Here is a 21,511-nt window from a genome sequence, read left to right as displayed (position 1 = left end):
TTTCTTTTGTTACAAGGAGTACATTTTCAACATAGAAAGTGAATCACCTTAAGCACCGGATTGCATGTCTGGTTAAGGTTGCAGTGTACACGAGGGAATTCCAATTTAGCTGTCAATTGGCCAAACAATAGACCAAGCAACATAGATTATTTATTTATCTAGACTAGAGTTGTTGCTGGGAAACAGCCAAACCACATAGATTATTTATTTATCTAGACTAGAGTTGTTGCTGGGAAACAGCCAAACCACAAGGCTAGAACTAAAGTATGCTAATATATGTTTATATGCCATATATACAGTTGAAGTCGGAAGTTTACATACACCTTAGCCAAAGACCCATGTGATGAAAGAAATAAAAGCTGAAATAAATAATTCTCTCTACTATTATTCTGATATTTCACATTCTAGAAATAAAGTGGTGATCCTAACTGACCTAAGACAGGGACTTTTTACTGTCTTTGGCTAAGGTGTATGTAAACTTCCGTTTTCAACTGTATATATGGCATATAAACATATATATTAGCATACTTTAGTTCTAGATAGACCAAGCCTTGTGCTTTGGCTGTTTCCCAGCAACAACTCTAGTTTGGCCGGGGTAGGACGTCATTGTAAATAAGAATTTATTCTTAACTGACTTGCCTAGTTAAATAAAGGTGAAATAAAAAAAACATTTGAAAAAATTATAATGACTGTCATTCATATTCCATTCACCAAGCTCAATGTAACGTTGATATGTTTAGGGTACCTCATGATACTCACGAGGTTGCTACAACCTAGCCTACGAATGACAGTTTACGACATACACTACAAAAGTATGTGGACACTTGCTTGTCGAACATCTAATTAGAAAGTCATGGGAATTAATACGGAGTTGGTCCCTCCTTTGGTGCTATAACAACCTCCATTCTTCTGGGAAGGCTTTCCACTAGAGCAGGTATTCCCAAACTGGGGGTACGCACAATGTCGTCGGGGGTACGACAAATAAAAATGTGTTTCACATTTTTATTTTTTTTATTTTTTTTTAATCTTCACATTTTCAAACAGTCCATTGATATTTTCCAACGGGGCAATACATTTGGGTGAGTTTTTTTTCTCGCCTGAGTAGCCTCGTTTCACTGCCAAAAATATAATTGAACCATCTAGTGTTCAGCGAAATAACAACACAATATCAAATACAGGTAGCCTAGTCAAATAATTAACATCCAATTATGTTAACGCTTACTCCCTCGTGGGAATTCCACTAACGGTCCGTATGTAGCCAAACGTAGCTGCTGTTCATTCCGCTTGCTCTAAAATTAATCTATAAATGGTTTAAAAAAGTAAGGCCCGTGTCCAACCTGCGTCCATAGTACTGCTACTACCAGCAGTATGACACCTGCACCTGTCAACGACACAAGTTGTTCTGCTTCCACGAGCACATCCCATGCTAGCATCAGTAATTCTACATTTGTCTTTAGCCCAGCTAGCATAGACAGTGACAGTTGTGAATCTGATGCAGCCGAAGAGCTACTGCCCCCTTACCCGGGAATGCACTGAACAACAGACAGGGACGTTGGACCATCGAAGAGGCGCAAATAAGATGAGAACTACATTGATTTGTAGTTCACTTATATTGGTAATAGTGCCTTTCCTCGGCCACAGTGTGTTATATGTGCAAAAGCACAACTCAATGAAACCTTCACTCTTGGGCAGACATTTAGAAACAAAACATGCCAATTTGAAAAATAAGCCACAGGACTTTTTTGAGCGAGAATTAAGATGACTTTTGAGTAGTAAGGCATGTATTAAAGCAACAGATACCATTAATAAGAAGGGACTAGAAGTGTCTAACATGATGTGCTACCAAGTGGCTAGGACAGGCAAGCCCCATACTATTGTGGAGGACTTAATTCTTCCTGCTGTCGTGGATATGGCTGGGACAATGCTGCGAGAAAAGGCCCAAAAAAAGATACAGACAATACCTTCATCAAACAACACTGTTTCAGCCTCCCGAGTGGCACAGTCGTCTAAGGCACTGCATCGCAGTGCTAGCTGTGCCACTAGAGATTCTAGGTTCGTGTCCAGGCTCTGTCGCAGCCGACTGCGACCGGGAGACCCATGGGGCGGTGCATAATTGGCCCAGCGTCGTCCAGGTTAGGGGAGGGTTTGGCCGGCAGGGATGTCCTTGTCCCATCGCACACTAGCGACTTCTGTGGCGGGCCGGGCGCAGTGCGCGCTGACACGGTCGCCAGGTGTACAGTGTTTCCTCTGACACATTGGTGCAGCTGGCTTCTGGGTTAAGTGGGCATTGTGTGGCTTGGTTAGGTTGTGTTTCACAGGACACACGGCTCTCGACCTTCGCCTCTCCTGAGTCTGTACGGGAGTTGCAGCGATGAGACACGACTGTAACTACCAATTGGATACCATGAAAATGGGGTAAAAAAATTAAATTAAAAAAACATTGTTTCACGACGTGTCAGTGCCAAGAGATGTTTTGAAACAATTACTGTTTTGTATACAAGCCAGTGAATTCTATGCGTTACAGCTGGATGAGTCAACAGACGTGTTGGGCCTGGCACAGCTCCTCCTCCTCCTGTTACGTTTATGGGTTAATTAAGGAAGACCTCCTCTTCTGCAAACCAATGGAAACCAGGACAACAGGAGAGGATATTTTTAAAGTACTGGACAGCTTTGTGACATCAAATGGACTTTGGTGGTCAAGATGTGTTGGTAACTGTACTGATGGCGCAAAAGCCATGACAGAAAGACATAGTGGAGTGGTAACGTGCGTGCAAGCAGTTGCTCCCGACGCCACTTGAGTACACTGCAGCATCCACCGAGACGCTCTTGCTGCCAAGGGAATGGCTGACAGTTTGAAAGACGTTTTGGACACTACCGTGAAAATGGTTAACTTTGTTAAAGCAAGGCCCCTGAACTCTCATGTATTTTATGCCCTATGCAATGATATGGGCAGCGACCATGTAACGCTTTTACAACATACAGAAGTGCGCTGGTTATCAAGGGGCAAAGTATTGACACTTTCTTTTGAATTGAGAGACAAGCTTAAAGTTTTCTTTACTGACCATAATGTTCACTTGTTTGACCGCTTGCATGATGACGAGTTTCTCACACAACTGGCCTATCTGGGTGATGTTTTTTCTCACCTGAATGATCTGAATCTAGGATTACAGGGACTCTCCGCAACTATATTCAATGTGCGGGACAAAATTGAGGCTATGATTTAGAAGTTGGAGCTCTTCTCTCTCTTCATTAACAAGGACAACACACAGGTCTTTCCATCATTTGTATGATTTTTAGTGTGTAAATGAACTCAAGCTTACGGACAATGTCAAATGTGATACAGCGAAGCACTTGAGTGAGTTGGGTGCGCAATTACGCAGGTACTTTCCCAAAACGGATGACACAAACAACTGGATTCGTTATCCCTTTCATGCCCTGCCTCCAGTCCACTTACCGACATCTGAACAAGAGAGCCTCATCAAAATTGCAACAAGCGGTTCTGTGAAAATTGAATTTAATCAGAAGCCAATGCCAGATTTCTGGATTGGGCTGCGGTCAGAGTATCCTGCCTTGGCAAATCACGCTGTTAAGACACGGATGCCCTTTGCAACCACGTACCTATTGTGAGAGTGGATTCTCGGCCCTCACTAGCATGAAAACTAAATACAGACCGTGTGTGGAAAATGATTTAAGACTGAGACTCTTGCCAATACAACCCAACATTGTAGAGTTATGTGCATCCTTTCAAGCTCACCCTTCTCATTAACCTGTGGTGAGTTATTCACCATTTTAAAAGTTTTATATGTAAGATTCAGAAGGCTGAATAAAGAGCAAAATGATTGATAATTATTATATTATTATTTGTGCCCTGTCCTATAAGAGCTCTTTGTCACTTCCCACGAGCTGGGTTGTGACAAAACTCACACTCATTCTTATGTTTAATAAATGTATCGTATAGTGTGTGTGTGGCAGGCTTACAATGATGGCAAAAAACAACATTTGAGAGTACGCTGACCCTGGTGCTAGAGGGGTATGCAGCTGGAGGTTGAATGTTTGAAGGGGTACGGGACTATAACAAGTTTGGGAACCACTGCGCTAGAGCATTAGTGAGGTTGGGCACTGATTTTTAGCTGATTAGGCCTGGCTCGCAGTTGGCGTTCAAACTCATCCCAATGGTGTTCGATGGGGTTGAGGTCAGGGATCTGTGCAGGCCAGTCAAGTTCTTCCATACCGATCTTGACAAACCTTTTCTGTATTGACCTCGCTTTGTGCAGGGGGCATTGCTATGCTGAAACAGGAAAGAGCCTTCCCCAAACTGTTGCCACAAAGTTGAAAGCACAGAATTGTCTAGAATATCATTGTATGCTGTAGCGTTAAGATTTCCCTTCACTTGAACTAAGGTGCCTAGCCCGAACCATGAAAAACAGCCCCAGACCATTTTTCGTTCGCCACCAAACTTTACAGTTGGCACTATGCATTTGGGCAGGTAGCTTCAGCACTTGCCGGTCCCATTCTGTGAGCTTGTGTGGCCTACCACTTCACGGCTGAGCCGTTGTTGCTCCTAGACATTTCCACTTCACAATAACAGCAATAACACAATAACATCCTATGACGGTGCCACGTTGAAAGTCACTGAGCTCTTCAGTACGGGCCATTCTAATGCCAATGTTTGTCAATGAAGATTACATAGCTGTGTGCTCGATTTTATACACCTGTCAGCAATGGATGTGACTGAAATAGCCGAATTCACTAATTTGAGCGGGGGTCCACATACTTTTGGCCATGTAGTGTAGGTGCACAGGTCGAGAGAAATGTGACAGACATTGACACAATCAATACTGCCTTGCACAATCTTACCTGCATCTAGCTGATCTAGGGTGTAATCATTAGTCCAACAGTTGCAAACGAGAGTTTCTATTGGACAAATTCAGGTATTTTTATCCCCGTTTTGTTCCATTTGCTTCCATTTAAGATTTTTTTTTAAACAGAATCAGCGGAATGAAGACACCCCTGATCATACGCAAACACAGTTCATAGCAGCCACATTCAAACAGCATGATCCTTTTGATCGTTGGATAATTCCTTGTGGACTTCAGTGCACAACACATCAGCTGTCTGTAACCAGGCGAAAATACCTTTCCAAGCCAAATCTTCATATCATAACCGCTACACACAGCCTACATCGTTGTAACCATATTAGCTAACGTCAAGTCAACATAGCTACCCGAACTAAAGTGTTTGTAAACCCGCTACAATCATGCAGTACAGTGTACTGTTAGCAAGCAGTTTATCAGTTTCACCGGCGGGCGCCGGTGGCAATAAATTACTCAAACCAAGAGCTTACATTGACTTAGAATAGTTCCAGTGTTGGATAGCCATAGCCAGCTAGGTAACATTAAATCTCTCTCTGTTGGAGTAGGCTAAACTCTAGCTGCATTTGCTAGCTAAATAAGTGAAAGTGAAAGAAATACGAAATATAGCTAGCTCTCTCTCTCTCGCTTGCTTCTCCTTAATTTTTGAATAAAATAATTAGTTCAAAACTATTCGACTATTGTCTTTCTCTCTCTTTGAGTCAACTACTCACCACATGTTATGCACTGCAGTGATAGCTAGCTGTAGCCTATGCTTTCAGTACTAGATTCATTCTCTGATCCTTTGATTGGGTGGACAACATGTCAGTTCATGCTGCAAGAGCTCTGATAGGCTGGAGGACGTCCTCCGGAAGTTGTCATAATTACTGTTTAAGTCTATGGAACGGGGTGAGATCCACGAGCCTCCAAGGTTTTGTGTTGAAGTCAATGTACCCAGAGGAGGACGGAATCTAGCTGTCCTCCGCCTACACCATGGTGCTACCCATGATAGAAGGTCTACTGTTGAGTTTACTGTAGACCTTCTTTGCTGCAAAACAGTGTGTTTTAATCAATTATTTGGTGACGTGAATATATTTAATATGGTATTATCTAAGAAGGATAACTTTTTTAATGTTTCACTATTTTTATTTTTATGAAGTTCACTGAGGATGGTCCTCCCTTTCCTTCTTTGAGGAGCCTCCACTGATATATATATATATATATATACACTACCATTCAAAGTTTTGGGTCACTTAGAAATGTCCTTGTTTTTGAAAGAAAAGCTATTTTTTTGTCCATTAAAATAACATCAAATTGATCAGAAATACAGTGTAGAAATTGTTAATGCCCATTATCAACAACCATCACTCCTGTGTTCCAATGGCACGTTGTGTTAGCTAATTCAAGTTTATCATTTTAAAAGGCTAATTGATCATAAGAAAACCATTTTGCAATTATGTTAGCACAGCTGAAAACTGTTCTGATTAAAGAATCAATAAAACTGGCCTTCTTTAGACAAGTTGAGTATCTGGAGCGTCAGCGTTTGTGGGTTCGATTACAGGCTCAAAATGTCCAGACACAAAGAACTTTCTTCTGAAACTCGTCAGTCTATTCTTGTTCTGAGAAATGAAGGCTATTCCATGTGACAAATTGCCAAGAAACTGAAGATCTCGTACAACGCTGTGTACCACTCCCTTCACAGAACAGCACAAACTGGCTCTAACCAGAATAGAAAGAGGAGTGGGAGGCTCCGGTGCACAACTGAGCAAACGGACAAGTACAATAGAGTGTCTAGTTTGAGAAACAGACGCCTCACAAGTCCTCAACTGGCAGCTTCATTAAATAGTACAAGCAAAATACCAGTCTCAACGTCAACAGTGAAGAGGTGACCCCGGGATGCTGGCCTTCTAGGCAGAGTTCCTCTGTCTGTGTTCTTTTGCCCATCTTCATCTTTTATTTTTATTGGCCAGTCTGAGATATGGCTTTTTCTTTGCAACTCTGCAGCGATGCTCCCCATCCTACCTGACAGAGCTTGAGAGGATCTGTAGAGAAAAATGGGAGAAACTCCCCAAATACAGGTGTGCCGAGCTTGTGGCGTCATACCCAAGAAGACTTGAGGCTGTAATCACTGCCATAGGTGCTTCAACCAAGTACTGAGTAAAGGGTCTGAATACTTATGTAAATGTCATAAATCAGTGTAGATGAAGAAGAGGAGACAGGTTAAAGAAGGATGTTTAAGCCTTGAGACAATTTAGACATGGATTGTGTATGTGTGCCATTCAGAGGGTGAATGAGCAAGACAAAATATTGAAGTGCCTTTGAACGGGGTATGGTAGTAGGTGCCAGGCACACCGGTTTGTGTGCGTCAAAAACTGCAACGCTGCTGCGTTTTTCACAGTTTCCTTTGTCTATCAAGAATGATCCACCACCCAAAGGAAATCCAGCCAACTTGACACAACTGTGTGAAGCATTGGAGCTAACATGGAACATGGGCCAGCATCCATGTGGAACGCTTTCCACATTTTGTTGTGTTACAGCCTGAATTTAAAATTGATTACATTTTGATGTTGTGTCACTGATCTCGACATACCCCACGATGTCAAAGTGGAATTATGTTTTTTATTTAATTTTTTACTAATTAATAAAACTTCTTGTGAATAGAGGGCGCTGTTTTCACTTTGGAAAAAAATCGTGCCCAATTTAAACGGCCTCGTACTCTATTCTAGATCGTACAATATGCATATTATTATTACTATTGGATAGAAAACACTCTCAAGTTTCTAAAACTGTTTGAATTATATCTGTGAGTAAAACAGAACTCATTTGGCAGCAAACTTCCAGATAGGAAGTGAAAAATCTGAAAACGATGCTCTGTTCCAGGGCCTGCCTATTGAATTGCCTTATATTTATGGATTTGCATGCACTGCATACGCCTTCCACTAGATGTCAACAGGCAGTGGAAGGTGGAATGGGGTGTCTAGCTTGATCTGAGGTCGAACAAGAGCTCTTGGAATGACGTGACCAGAATTTCCTTTCTCTACCTAGGCGCGGGAAGGACATCAACATTGGCTTCTGAAAAGCGTTCGGTATACACGGTGGATATCTCCGGCTCTGATTTTATTTGATAGATGTGATAAAAACATCATAAAGTAGTTTTTTTCAACCGAGTTGTATCAGTTTATTCAACGTTTATTGCGACTTTTGGAATTTTCCTTTCTTTGCGTCAGGAGAAGATGGGCATGTTCGCGCCACATGGCTAGCTAAGGTTGCTAATTCTACAGGAGAAAAGGACATTCTAAAACCAAACAACGATTTATTCTGGACCTAGGACTCCTTGTACAAGATTCTGATGGAAGCTCAGCAAAAGTAAGAACAAGTTATGATGTTATTTCGTATTTCTGTGGAAAATGTTGAGTCCTATTTTCCGCCCTTTTTGCGGGCGCTGTCTCGCTATAACGTAAGCTGTTTGTTATGGTAAAGTTATTTTTTTAAATCTAACACGGCGGTTGCATTAAGAACTAGTGTATCTTTCATTTGCTGTCCAACATGTATTTTTTAGTAAAGTTTATGATGAGTTCTTTGGTCAGATTAGGTGAGTGTCCAAAATATCTCCGGACAATTTGGTGAATCGATGCTACATATTCACAATGTATAGCAATGTGCAGCTCAAAATATGCACATTTTCGAACAAAACATAAGTGTATTGTATAACCTGATGTTATAAGACTGTCATCTGATGAAGTTGGTCAAGGTTAGTGATTAATTTTATATCTTTTGCTGGTTTTTGCGATCGCTACCTTTTGCTGCTGATAAATGCATTTGTGTGTTTGGCTATTGTGGTAAGCTAATATAATGCTATATTGTGTTTTCGCTGTAAAACACTTAAAAAATCTGAAATATTGGCTGGATTCACAAGATGTTTATCTTTCATTTGCTGTACACCATGTATTTTTCATAAATGTTTTATGATGAGTATTTAGGTATTTCACGTTGCTCTCTGTAATTATTCTGGCTGCTTTGGTGATATTTTTGATGGTAGCTGCAATGTAAAACTATGATTTATACCTCAAATATGCACATTTTCGAACAAAACATACATTTATTGTATAACATGTTATAACACTGTCATCTGATGAAGTTGTTTCTTGGTTAGTGACTAATTATATCTCTATTTGGTCGGTTTTGTGATAGCTACCTATGCGGTAGAAAAATTGTGAAAATATGCGGTTGAGTCTTTTGCTATTGTGGTTAGCTAATAGAAATACATATTGTGTTTTCGCTGTAAAACATTTTAAAAATCGGAAATGATGGCTGGATTTCACAAGATGTTTATCTTTCATTTGCTGTATTGGACTTGTGATTTCATGAAAATTATATTATATGATATCCCTGTCGCGTTAGGCTAGGCTATGCTAGTCAGCTTTTTTGATGAGGAGGATCCCGGATCCGGGAGAGAGAAGCGGTAGAGGTTTTAATAAAACACGAAAGCTGAAATATCTCGAGTCAATAAGTATTCAATCCCTTTGTTATGGCAATTCCAACACAACACATCACTGAGTACCACTCTTCATATTTTCAAGCATGTTGGTGGCTGCATCATGTTATGAGTATGCTTGTCATCAGCAAGGACTATGAGTTTTTTAGGATGAAAAGAAAAAGGAATAGAGCTAAGCACAGGCAAAGACCTAGAGGAAAACCTAGTTTAGTCTACTTTCCCACAGACACTGGGAGACAAATTCACCTTTAAGTAGGACAATAACCTAAATGTCACACCCTGGCCTTAGTTATCTTTGTTTTCTTTATTATTTTAGTTAGGTCAGGGTGTGACATGGGGGATGTATGTATTTTTGTATTGTCTAGGGTTTTTGTATGTTTATGGGGCAGTGTTCAGTCTAGGTGTTTGTATGTCTATGGTTGCCTAGATTGGTTCTCAATTAGAGACAGCTGTCTATCGTTGTCTCTGATTGGGAGCCATATTTAGGCAGCCATAGTCATTAGGTAGGTTGTGGGTGATTGTCTATGTCTATGTGTAAGTTGCCAGTGTCTGCACTTATTGTTTTTATAGCTTCACGTTTGTTGTTTTGATTAGTTTGTATAGTGTTCGTTTCGTTTTTGTCTTCATTAAAGAGAAGAATGTATTGTTATCACGCTGCGCCTTGGTCCTCCTCACTTAAATGTTACGACGAACGTGACACTAAAAGACAAGTCCAAATATACACTTGAGTTACTTACCAAGACCACATTGATTGTTCTTGAGTAGCCTAGTTACAGTTTTGACTTAAAATCGGCTTGAAAATCTATAGCAAGACTTGAAAATTGCTGTCTAGCAATGATGAACAACCAACTTGACTGAGGTTGAATCATTTTTTGTATAATAATAGGCAAATATTGTACAATATTGGTTTGCAAAACTCTTAGAGACTTACCCAGAAAGACTCACAGCTGTAATTGCTGATAAAGGTGATTCTAACATGTATTGACTCAGGGGGTTGAATACTTATCTAATCAAAATATATTAGTGTTTTATTTTCCTTTAATTAAAAAAAAGTTACAATTTTTCTTCCGTTTTGACATTACAGAGGATTGTGTAGATTGTTGTATTTAAAAAAAACTATCCACTATCCATTTTAATCCCACTTTGTAACACAACAAAATGTGGAAAAAGTAATGGGTTGTGATTACTTTCTGAAAGCACTGTATATGCTAATGAGTGAATGAAACAAATGCAAATGTAAATTAACAATTGCTTTAATTGCTTAATTTTTTTGTGTGTAGAAGAACAAGCTATAGGATGAAAAATAGCTGCGTTTTGGCACGGGTACAGCCGACTAGCCCTAGCTAACGCTACCTAGCTAACACTACCTTACAAATCGATACTTGGAGTCAAAGTATTGATAAAATGTAGTCCAAAATAATGTTGCGATATGTAACTAACATTTTTCCCCCCCATACCTACTGTCACCTTGCCGGAGGGGGTTAAACCCCCAGCAGGTGCAACCAAGCCAGACAGGTTGAATGGTAGGAGGCAGACCAAGCAGTCTCTGGCCCTGCAGGTTGGGGGTTGTGCATGGGGCTAACTCCCCCACCACATAAACAATAACTTGGTACAGAAACCTTTACTAAAGAAAGAAACAGACTGGATCAAAGGCAATGACCCAGGGGAGATCTTCTCTCTCCCGTGACTGTGAATGAAGGATAAAGGCTAGTGCTAACTAAAAAGGCATTAAAGTCAAGTCTGTCTGGTCAGTGTTTGAGGTTATTAGATGGTGGACCATTAGATTGGCTTTCATTTCTTTCTTCATCAACTGTGTAAAACACTTTGGAGTGAGAAGACCAAACTTGAAGATTTTATTGGATTGGTACTTCAACATTCATCAATATGCAAGAGTAGTTGGTGAGAAACATTTCATGAAAAATGTAAATGAAAGTTTTTAACAATCATATTATTTTAATCAAGACTTTCTAATCAGGCCCAGTTGGAGATGTGGTTATTATTCAAGGTTTATTTATGGTCTATCTCAGTTGCTTCAAATGTAAAAATAACAATTATCTGTTTAATGCACAGTGGATTAGTTTCATCATGTCTCTGATTGGGTTACAGTATTCTTTATTTGGATCCCCATGAACTGACACCTTGGCAACCGCTAGTCTTCCTGGTATCTTCTAGTCAAGTGTTTCTCCTACAACTAAAAGTAGCAGGTATCGGTAGAACGTTTTGCTACTTTCTACCGATACGGGGTAAAGACCCTCAGTCACCGTGTTTAGAACTGTATTCTCAGCAGGTATTGATTTCCTTTGTTTTGACTGTTCAGATAAAGGCATAATCTTTCTGGACCCCTGGTGTGAGACAGTCAAGGGGGTAGGTGCAGGAACTAAGCACACAGAGATGACTGTGGATAAGAGGTGTCTGTCTGTCTGTCTACCCTGGGTCTCGACCCCGCCCTGTGCAACTGGGTACTGGACTTCCTGACGGGCCGAACCCCAGGTGGTGAGGGTAGGTAACAACATCTCCACCCCGCTGATCCTCAACACTGGGGCCCCACAAGGGTGCGTTCTGAGCCCTCTCCTGTACTCCCTGTTCACCCACGACTGCGTGGCCATGCACGCCTCCAACTCAATCATCAAGTTTGCGGACGACACTACAGTGGTAGGCTTGATTACCAACAACGACGAGACGGCCTACAGGGAGGAGGTGAGGGCCCTCGGAGTGTGGTGTCAGGAAAATAACCTCACACTCAACGTCAACAAAACAAAGGAGATGATTGTGGACTTTAGGAAACAGCAGAGGGAGCATCCCCCTATCCACATCGACTGGACAGTAGTGGAGAGGGTAGTAAGTTTTAAGTTCCTCGGCGTACACATCACGGACAAACTGAATTGGTCCACCCACACAGACAGCGTTGTGAAGAAGGCGCATCAGCGCCTCTTCAACCTCAGGAGGCTGAAGAAATTCGGCTTGTCACCAAAAGCACTCACAAACTTCTACAGATGCACAATCGAGAGCATCCTGTCGGGCTGTATCACCGCCTGGTACGGCAACTGCTCCACCCACAACCGTAAGGCTCTCCAGAGGGTAGTGAGATCTGCACAACGCATCACGGGGGCAAACTACCTGCCCTCCAGGACACCTACACCACCCGATGTCACAGGAAGGCCATAAAGATCATCAAGGATAACAACCACCCGAGCCACTGCCTGTTCACCTCGCTATCATCCAGAAGGCGAGGTCAGTACAGGTGCATCAAAGCAGGGACCGAGAGACTGAAAAGCAGCTTCTATCTCAAGGCCATCAGACTGTTAAACAGCCACCACTAACATTTAGTGGCTGCTGCCAACATACTGACTCAACTCCAGCCACTTTAATAATGGGAATTGATGGAAATGTATGTAAAAATGTATCACTAGCCACTTTAAACAATGCCACTTAATATAATGTTTACATACCCTACATTACTCATCTCATATGTATATGTATATACTGTACTCTATATCATCTACTGCATCTTGCCATCTTTATGTAATACATATCACTAGCCACTTTAAACTATGCCACTTTATGTTTATATACCCTACATTACTCATCTCATATGTATATACTGTACTCTATACCATCTACTGCATCTTGCCTATGCCATTCTGTACCATCACTCATTCATATATCTTTATGCACATATTCTTTATCCCTTTACACTTGTGTGTGCATAAGGTAGTAGTTGTGGAATTGTTAGGTTAGATTACTCGTTGGTTATTACTGCATTGTCGGAACTAGAAGCACAAGCATTTCGCTACACTCGCATTAACATCTGCTAACCATGTGTATGTGACAAATAAAATTTGATTGATTTGTCTGTCTGTCTGTCTGTCTGTCTGTCTGTCTGTCTGTCTGTCTGTCTGTCTGTCTGTCTGTCTGTCTGTCTGTCTGTCTGTCTGTGTGTGTGTGTGTGTGTGTGTGTGTGTGTGTGTGTGTGTGTGTGTGTGTGTGCACCATTGTGTTTGACTCAGTAGTAGAGCAGTAATGAGTGTCTCCTCTCCTGCCCCAGGTCCCACTATCTACAAAGCCTTTAACCAGCAGCACAGGCATGGTCCTGGGGCCTCAACACTGGGGTCTCCCCCTCTCCACCACAGACTGTCTGTCTCACTGTGAGCCCCCACAGACAAAGCCCTCATTACAGACCAACCTCCAGACCCCCACATACACACAGCATCTCACACACCATTGCCCAGAGCAGAGAAATACCAAGTGAGAATAGTTCCAGCAGGGAAATACCACGTGAAATAAGTTTCAGCAGAGAAATACCACGTGAGAAAAGTTTCAGCAGAGAATGAGTTTAAGTCCATTTGAACTTTGAATCTGTTCTGTCCTGCTGAGGTCTCAAGATTGTCTAAGCGTCTATTGTTATGCTTGAATGGTTCAACTTCATAACATAAAGGAGTTTATGTTAGATTCAGTATACCAACAGATACTGTATGGATGGATTCGTGCATTTTCTTCAAACACATGACTGTATTTGCATTTGATGGTGTCTAAATATAGGAAGGGAAATGGGTAATCACAACAAAGTCGTTAAATTAGTCTTAGTACTCAACCGGTGACTGCTTTCAAGCTGCAAACAAGACTGTCCACAGTATGTGTATAGATGTAGGTCTGCCTGCTCTCCTTCTCAATTCTCTTAAAGAGATGTTCCCTTCAAAGTCATTGTCTTGTTCTGTAAATATATCTTTCTCTGTGAAAGGAGGGAGCACTATTGGCTTTTTACATGGTACGTTTGGGTCAGTCGCCTCAGTGTATTGTTTTATGTGAGAAGCTCTCAAGATGCAGTCAGTGCATTGAAATCCTAAGGCTCCCCAGTCCTGTTCTTGCTCAAAAACTTAGAGATAGGTACATGATTGTCCTTAGATTGATCAAATATTTTTCGTGTTAAAACATGATTTTCTTAGAGATCTACCACAAACAAGAGGTGTTGCTCTGCCATTGTCAATCTAGAACAATCTAGAAGGACACAGTTAGACACATAGGACAAAGTACGGTGATCAAGATGCACAATCAAATATCGAGAGAAAAAGCAGTAAACCAGTAAGTTACACAGCAGTAAAAAACTGGCCTATGACTTTAAGAGTGCTTACATTGATTGTCTCAGTTCCATCCCTCAGCTCTATACCAAAACAAGTGACAGGGCTTCCACTGGGCTGAAACAATCTCAGATTTAGAAATCGCAACACTGGTTGTCTCTTATTCCCTGATAGCAACTAACAGTTAGTTTCACAAGGCTGGAGCAGTTTAAGAAAAGCCTCATCTGCCAGCTGTTTTCCTTGATACTTTAGGGATAATGAGAAAATCTCTATTTTGTGAGCCAAGCAGCTCATTTTTCATTGTTGTAGCTCGTGGGTTAAATGGGTTCAATAACACAAGCTGAGACTCTGATTGCAATCAAATACTGGAGATTTCCAACTGTAGTCAATTTGAAGTACTTTACTTATCTCTTGGTCCATGATGAACCCCTATATCAACAACTATTTGTCAATTAGTGAACATGGGTCGTGTTCAGGACTGCACAATGTTTTGCAACAGGATTTTTTATTTTTTATTATTGGTCAAATTCAGATTCAAATTACATGGCATCTCACCGTTTAAAACATTTCTCCCTAATGAACACAACCCATGTCTGTCTTTGTCTTGGTGCCATGGAAAGGAAAACTCATGTGAAGAAAATAACTATTCCCTTTGTCTGTCCTTCAGGGCAGCTGAGATCCTTTACTCCCTGACCCTGGCTAATATTCAGAGGTTTAGGAAGCTGAATGATTTCCCAGCTGTGAAGAACAACAGACTGCTCACTGAAGCCAGGAGGAACCTGGGCTTGTTCCAGCATCATGACGCCATCACAGGCACCGGCAAGGACGTGGTAGTGATCGACTACGGTACCAGGTATCACTCTGTTTTATTACTTGTTTTATTTGTTTTCATCATCTTATTTGATTGGGAGAGATGCAGTGTAGACATGGACACACTGATTAATCACGGGTTAAATGGATTGCACTGACATGGTTTAGTGATTATACTGTATTCAGCGTTGGGACGTAGACATTGGTTGAATGAAAGTGAAACACTATTTGACTCTGAGCTTTGACTGCTTTCCTCTGGGCATTCACTAAAAACAATTCTCCCTTCTCAGGTTGTTTCATTCCATTTTGAATTTGAACCAAGTGATTGTCAACTCCGCTCACTGGCTGGTGTTAAAGGACAAAAGTGCATACAGTCACAATCCGTCAAAAGCCTTTCTTCAAATGGTGAGTAAAAATAGCATTGGTGTTTTAATTTTGGTGTTGAAACAAGGGTGTTGGTTGTGCATAGCAACATTTTCAGATTAGTAGAGTGATTGTCAAAGGGTGACAGTTGATGGTGGTGGTACAGGGAGTGAAGTGTTTATTTACCATACTCTATCTTCGACAAAATCCCTCAAGCAGGCACAACATCAGGATTTTAATATGCAAATTGCCCCGGCAGGAAGTCACCATCAATTTTCAGAGGAATGTAACCTCTTCCACTTCGTCGTTTTGCTACAGCAGCTGAAAATAAGCTTGATATGAATCTCACTCACCCCAACCTAATGAAATTTGTATTGGGAAGTGAATGAGCCTTAGACGCTTAAATAACTTCTCAATTCCCAAAAGCGGCAGCCAATACCACAACAACAAAATTAAATACATTTTTCAAATGTGTCTCAAAGAATTGAAAATAGTCTGTGGACTGTGTGTTGGTGTAGCTACACCGGATGTGTTATTTTGCAAATCAACTCAATCTCATGCAAATTTCTCTCAGGATGACATCCAGCCTGCTCAAGATGCCCTGCCTCGAAAAACCGTTCTGAAAATCAGCTCACAGCCTAGGTATGTTGCTGTACAAATATTACTCCCTTTTCCCTCACAACATTCTGGCTGATATTATGACCCCTTTCATATTCCAAATATGTCTTAGAAAAAGTATAGGAAGTTATAGTCTGGTCAGGTTGAACAGTTTTGTCTGGATATGTCTGTACTTTCAGACTTATCAGATCAAAACATTAGCAGCTTGTACCAACATATATTTTCCCCCCAGGTCTGTGGTCGTCTACAACCCCACGGAGCAGGACCGCACATCAGTGGTGACCGTGTACGTGAACACGCCCCACGTGTGTGTGATCACGGACCACGGTCAACCCGTCCCCGCTCAGGTTAGCGCGGTCTGGGATGACTCCACCACAGCTTCCACAGAGGCCTTCCAGGTATGAGTGTCTGTTACATTGTTTTGTTATCAATTCTTTTTGTATATCCTTTATCTATCCAGGTAAATCCCCTATATCAATTGTTTTTATTAAGCTTCAAATTCAGATACATTCATGAATGATAATACGAGTATCAGGTAATATCAGGCAGTATCAGGTAATGTCAGGCAGGCAGTATCAAGTATTATCACGCAATATCAGGTAATATCAGGCAGTATCAGGTAATATCAGGCAGAATCAGGTAGTATCTTGGAGTATCAGGCAGTATCAGGTAGTAAGGCAGGCAGTATCAGGTATTATCACGCAGTATCAGGTCATATCAGGCAGTATCAGGTAATGTCAGGCAGGCAGTATCAAGTATTATCACGCAATATCAGGTAATATCAGGCAGTATCAGGTATTATCATGCAGTATCTGGCAGTATCAGGTAGTAAGGCAGGCAGTATCAGGTCATATCAGGCAGTATCTTGACAGTATCAGGTAATGTCAGGCAGTATCAGGTATTATCATGCAGTATCTGGCAGTATCAGGTAGTAAGGCAGGCAGTATCAGGTCATATCAGGCAGTATCTTGACAGTATCAGGTAATGTCAGGCAGTATCAGCTATTATCATGCAGTATCTGGCAGTATCAGGTAGTAAGGCAGGCAGTATCAGGTCATATCAGGCAGTATCTTGACAGTATCAGGTCATATCAGGCAGTATCTTGACAGTATCAGGTAATATCAGGCAGTATCAGGTATTATCATGCAGTATCTGGCAGTATCAGGTAGTAAGGCAGGCAGTATCAGGTATTATCAGGCAGTATCAGGTCATATCAGGCAGTATCTTGACAGTATCAGGCAGTATCAGGCAGTATCAGGTCATATCAGGCAGTATCTTGACAGTATCAGGTAGTATCAGATAGTATCAGGTAGTGTCAGGCAGGCAGTATCAGGTCATATCAGGCAGTATCAGGTAATATCATGCAGTATCAGGTAGTATCAAGCAGTATCAGGTAATATCAGGCAGAATCAGGTAGTATCTTGGAGTATCAGGCAGTATCAGGTAGTAAGGCAGGCAGTATCAGGTATTATCACGCAGTATCAGGTCATATCAGGCAGTATCAGACAGTATCAGGTAGTATCAGGTAGTATCAGGTAATGTCAGGCAGGCAGTATCAGGTATTATCACGCAGTATCAGGTAGTATCAAGCAGTATCAGGTAATATCAGGCAGAATCAGGTAGTATCTTGGAGTATCAGGCAGTATCAGGTAGTAAGGCAGGCAGTATCAGGTATTATCACGCAGTATCAGGTCATATCAGGCAGTATCAGACAGTATCAGGTAGTATCAGGTAGTATCAGGTAGTGTCAGGCAGGCAGTATCAGGTATTATCACGCAGTATCAGGTCATATCAGGCAGTATCAGGTAATATCATGCAGTATCAGGTAATATCAAGCAGTATCAGGTAATATCATGCAGTATCAGGTCATATCAGGTAGTATCAGGCAGTATCAGACAGTATCAGGTAGTATCAGGTAGTATCAGGTAATATCAGGCAGACAGTATCAGGTAGTATCAGGTAGTATCAGGTAATGTCAGGCAGGCAGTATCAGGTAGTATCAAGCAGTATCAGGTCATATCAGGCAGTATCAGGTAGTATCAAGCAGTATCAGGTAATATCATGCAGTATCAGGTCATATCAGGTAGTATCAGGCAGTATCAGACAGTATCAGGTAATATCAGGTAGTATCAGGTAATATCAGGCAGACAGTATCAGGTAGTATCAGGTAGTATCAGGTAATATCAGGCAGACAGTATCAGGTAGTATCAGGTAGTATCAGGTAATGTCAGGCAGGCAGTATCAGGTAGTATCAAGCAGTATCAGGTCATATCAGGCAGTATCAGGTAGTATCAAGCAGTATCAGGTAATATCAGGCAGTATCAGGTATTATCATGCAGTATCTGGCAGTATCAGGTAGTAAGGCAGGCAGTATCAGGTAATATCAGGCAGTATCAGGTATTATCACGCAGTATCAGGTAATATCAGGCAGTATCAGGTATTATCACGCGGTATCAAGCAGTATCAGGCAGTATCAAGCAGTATCAGGTAATATCAGGCAGAATCAGATATTATCACGCAGTATCAGGTAATATCAGGCAGTATCAAGCAGTATCAGGTAATATCAGGCAGAATCAGGTAGTATCTGGCAGTATCAGGTAGTAAGGCAGGCAGTATCAGGTAGTATCATGCAGTATCAGGTCATATCAGGCAGTAAGTATCAGGCAGTTTCAGGTAGTATAAAGCCGTTTCAAGCAGTATCAGGTAATATCAGGCAGTATCTGACAGTATCAGGTAGTAAGGCAGGCAGTATCAGGTATTATCACGCAGTATCAGGTATTATCAAGCAGTATCAGGTAGGTTTGTCACGATACCAACATTTTACAAACGATATGATACCAGGCCAAGTATCACGATACCGACTATCATTGGGATACCATGGTGGGAAAAAATGAGTGACCTAGCATCCTGTTCGCCCCTTCCCGGATGCTTGTCATGGAAATTCACAACTTCTACTCATTACAGCACATTGAATTTAACTTCACACTGTTGAGTGTATAATAGAATACTCCGTATAATGGCTGATTTGCTCATATTTGCAAAGGCTTACCTGTGATTTGGGTGAGGTTAACAGACACATTCACTCACGCTCCCTCCCTCCCTCACACACACACACACACACACACACACACACACACACACACACACACACACACACACACACACACACACACACACACACAGACACAGACACAGACACACACACACAGACACCACTCTCTCTCTCTCTCTCTCTCCCATAAATAGACATACACACACTGATCCCAACTTTTAAAACGTTAAGCACCAAACAGTATTTAAGGAGCACTGGAAATAAATAGATTGTTGATCTAGTTTTACATTAGATGAGTAGCAGACCCTTTTCCTTTCTTCCTGTGCCTATAAAATTTGCCTAGACCTAATGTCAATTTACCAGATTGTTAGCTGAACAACGTTGTTTGTTATCAAACCAATAATTAGCGACCTGGGATTAGTTTAAAACAGACTGCGACATGGTTTGTGAAATTATATCAAATGCGCGTGAATCCCAATAGAAAGAAAAAAGGCATCTCTGGTAATATGGTGCTTTGTGTGATGTATTGTTGTCTCTACCTTCATGCCCTTTGTGCTGTTGTCTGTGCCCAATAATGTATGTACCCTGTTTAGTGCTGCTACCATGTTGTGTTGCTACCATGTTGTTGTCATGTTGTGTTGCTGCCATGCTGTGTTGTCATGTGTTGCTGCCATGCTATGTTGTTGTCTTAGATCTCTCTTTATGTAGTGTTGTCTCTCTTGTCGTGATGTGTGTTTTGTCCTTTTATTTCAAAACACTCAAAACAAAATAACAAACGTGAAAACGGAAGCGCACAGTTCTGTCAGGCAGAAGCACTAAACAGAAAACAAGATCCCACAACCTAATGGTGGGAAAAAGGGCTGCCTAAGTATGATCCCCAATCAGAGACAACGATAGCCAGCTGCCTCTGATTGGGAACCACACTCGGCCAAAAACAAAGAAACAGAAAACATAGAATGCCCACCCAAATCACACCCTGACCTAACCAAATAGAGAAATAAAAAGGCTCTCTGAGGTCAGGATGTGACACCTAGTTAAATAAAGGTTAAATAAAAAATAAAAAAAATAAAAACATGGTCATATTGTTTTAACCTTTTAGGCTAGAGACAAGCTGTTTTCTTTGCTGTAAAGCTGCAAGCATGCCTGTCACTCAGAGGCTGCATGGCAGTGAACTTGCAAAGTCTACTCAGACTAGTCAGTGCTCTTGGTTATAACAATGTATCAACAACATTGCTCACTTTGCACTCTGCTCCAATTTAACAAATGTACAAATGTAAAAAGACTCATCAGGGTCTGGGTTTGCATCCATGCTCGCCATCATGGCTAAATTATATATGTTTTAAACTGACAGAAGAATAGACGAGCATGAAGAGCAGACGGAGAGAAGCAGGTGAGTGAAGACTGGTAGGAGATGCAGAGAGAAGCAGGTGAGTGAGGACTGGTAGGGGATGCAGAGAGAAGCAGGTGAGTGAGGACTGGTAGGAGATGCAGAGAGAAGCAGGTGAGTGAGGACTGGTAGGGGATGCAGAGAGAAGCAGGTGAGTGAGGACTGGTAGGAGATGCAGAGAGAAGCAGGTGAGTGAGGACTGGTAAGGGATGCAGAGAGAAGCAGGTGAGTGAGGACTGGTAAGGGATGCAGAGAGAAGCAGGTGAGTGAGGACTGGTAAGGGATGCAGAGAGAAGCAGGTGAGTGAGGACTGGTAAGGGATGCAGAGAGAAGCAGGTGAGTGAGGACTGGTAAGGGATGCAGAGAGAAGCAGGTGAGTGAGGACTGGTAGGGGACGCATAGAGAAGCAGGTGAGTGAGGACAGGTAGGGGATGCATAGAGAAGCAGGTGAGTGAGGACTGGTAAGGGATGCAGAGAGAAGCAGGTGAGTGAGGACTGGTAGGGGACGCAGAGAGAAGCAGGTGAGTGAGGACTGGAGGACTAGTATCAGGTAGTGTCAGGTAGTGTCAGGTAGTATCAGGTAGTGTCAGGGAGTATCAGGTAGTGTCAGGTAGTATCAGGTAGTGTCAGGTAGTGTCAGGGAGTATCAGGTAGTGTCAGGTAGTGTCAGGTAGTGTCAGGGAGTATCAGGTAGTGCCAGGTAGTGTCAGGTAGTGTCAGGTATTATCAGGTAGTGCCAGGTAGTGTCAGGTAGTGTCAGGTATTATCAGGTAGTGTCAGGTATTATCAGGTATTATCAGGTAGTGTCAGGTAGTGTCAGGTAGTATCAGGTAGTGTCAGGTAGTGTCAGGTAGTGTCAGG

General features: G+C 41.7%; 1 protein-coding gene across 2 annotated transcripts in view; it reads left to right on the top strand.

The window, feature by feature from the left end:
* LOC120044213 (alpha-mannosidase 2-like) overlaps positions 1-21,511 on the top strand; it is a 65,011-nt gene that overhangs the window by 25,004 nt on the left and 18,496 nt on the right. For both annotated transcript variants that reach the window (XM_038988812.1, XM_038988811.1), the window contains exons 10-13: positions 15,088-15,273; positions 15,521-15,635; positions 16,168-16,235; positions 16,444-16,609. In XM_038988812.1, coding sequence (XP_038844740.1) covers positions 15,088-15,273; positions 15,521-15,635; positions 16,168-16,235; positions 16,444-16,609 — 535 coding nt within the window. The remainder of the gene's footprint in view (positions 1-15,087; positions 15,274-15,520; positions 15,636-16,167; positions 16,236-16,443; positions 16,610-21,511) is intronic.

The sequence above is a fragment of the Salvelinus namaycush genome, chromosome 3, assembly GCF_016432855.1.
Source record: "Salvelinus namaycush isolate Seneca chromosome 3, SaNama_1.0, whole genome shotgun sequence".
In the NCBI taxonomy this organism is placed as follows: domain Eukaryota; kingdom Metazoa; phylum Chordata; class Actinopteri; order Salmoniformes; family Salmonidae; genus Salvelinus; species Salvelinus namaycush.
The sequence above is the reverse complement of the archived record's forward strand: the minus strand, read 5'-3'. Positions and strand labels throughout refer to the sequence as shown.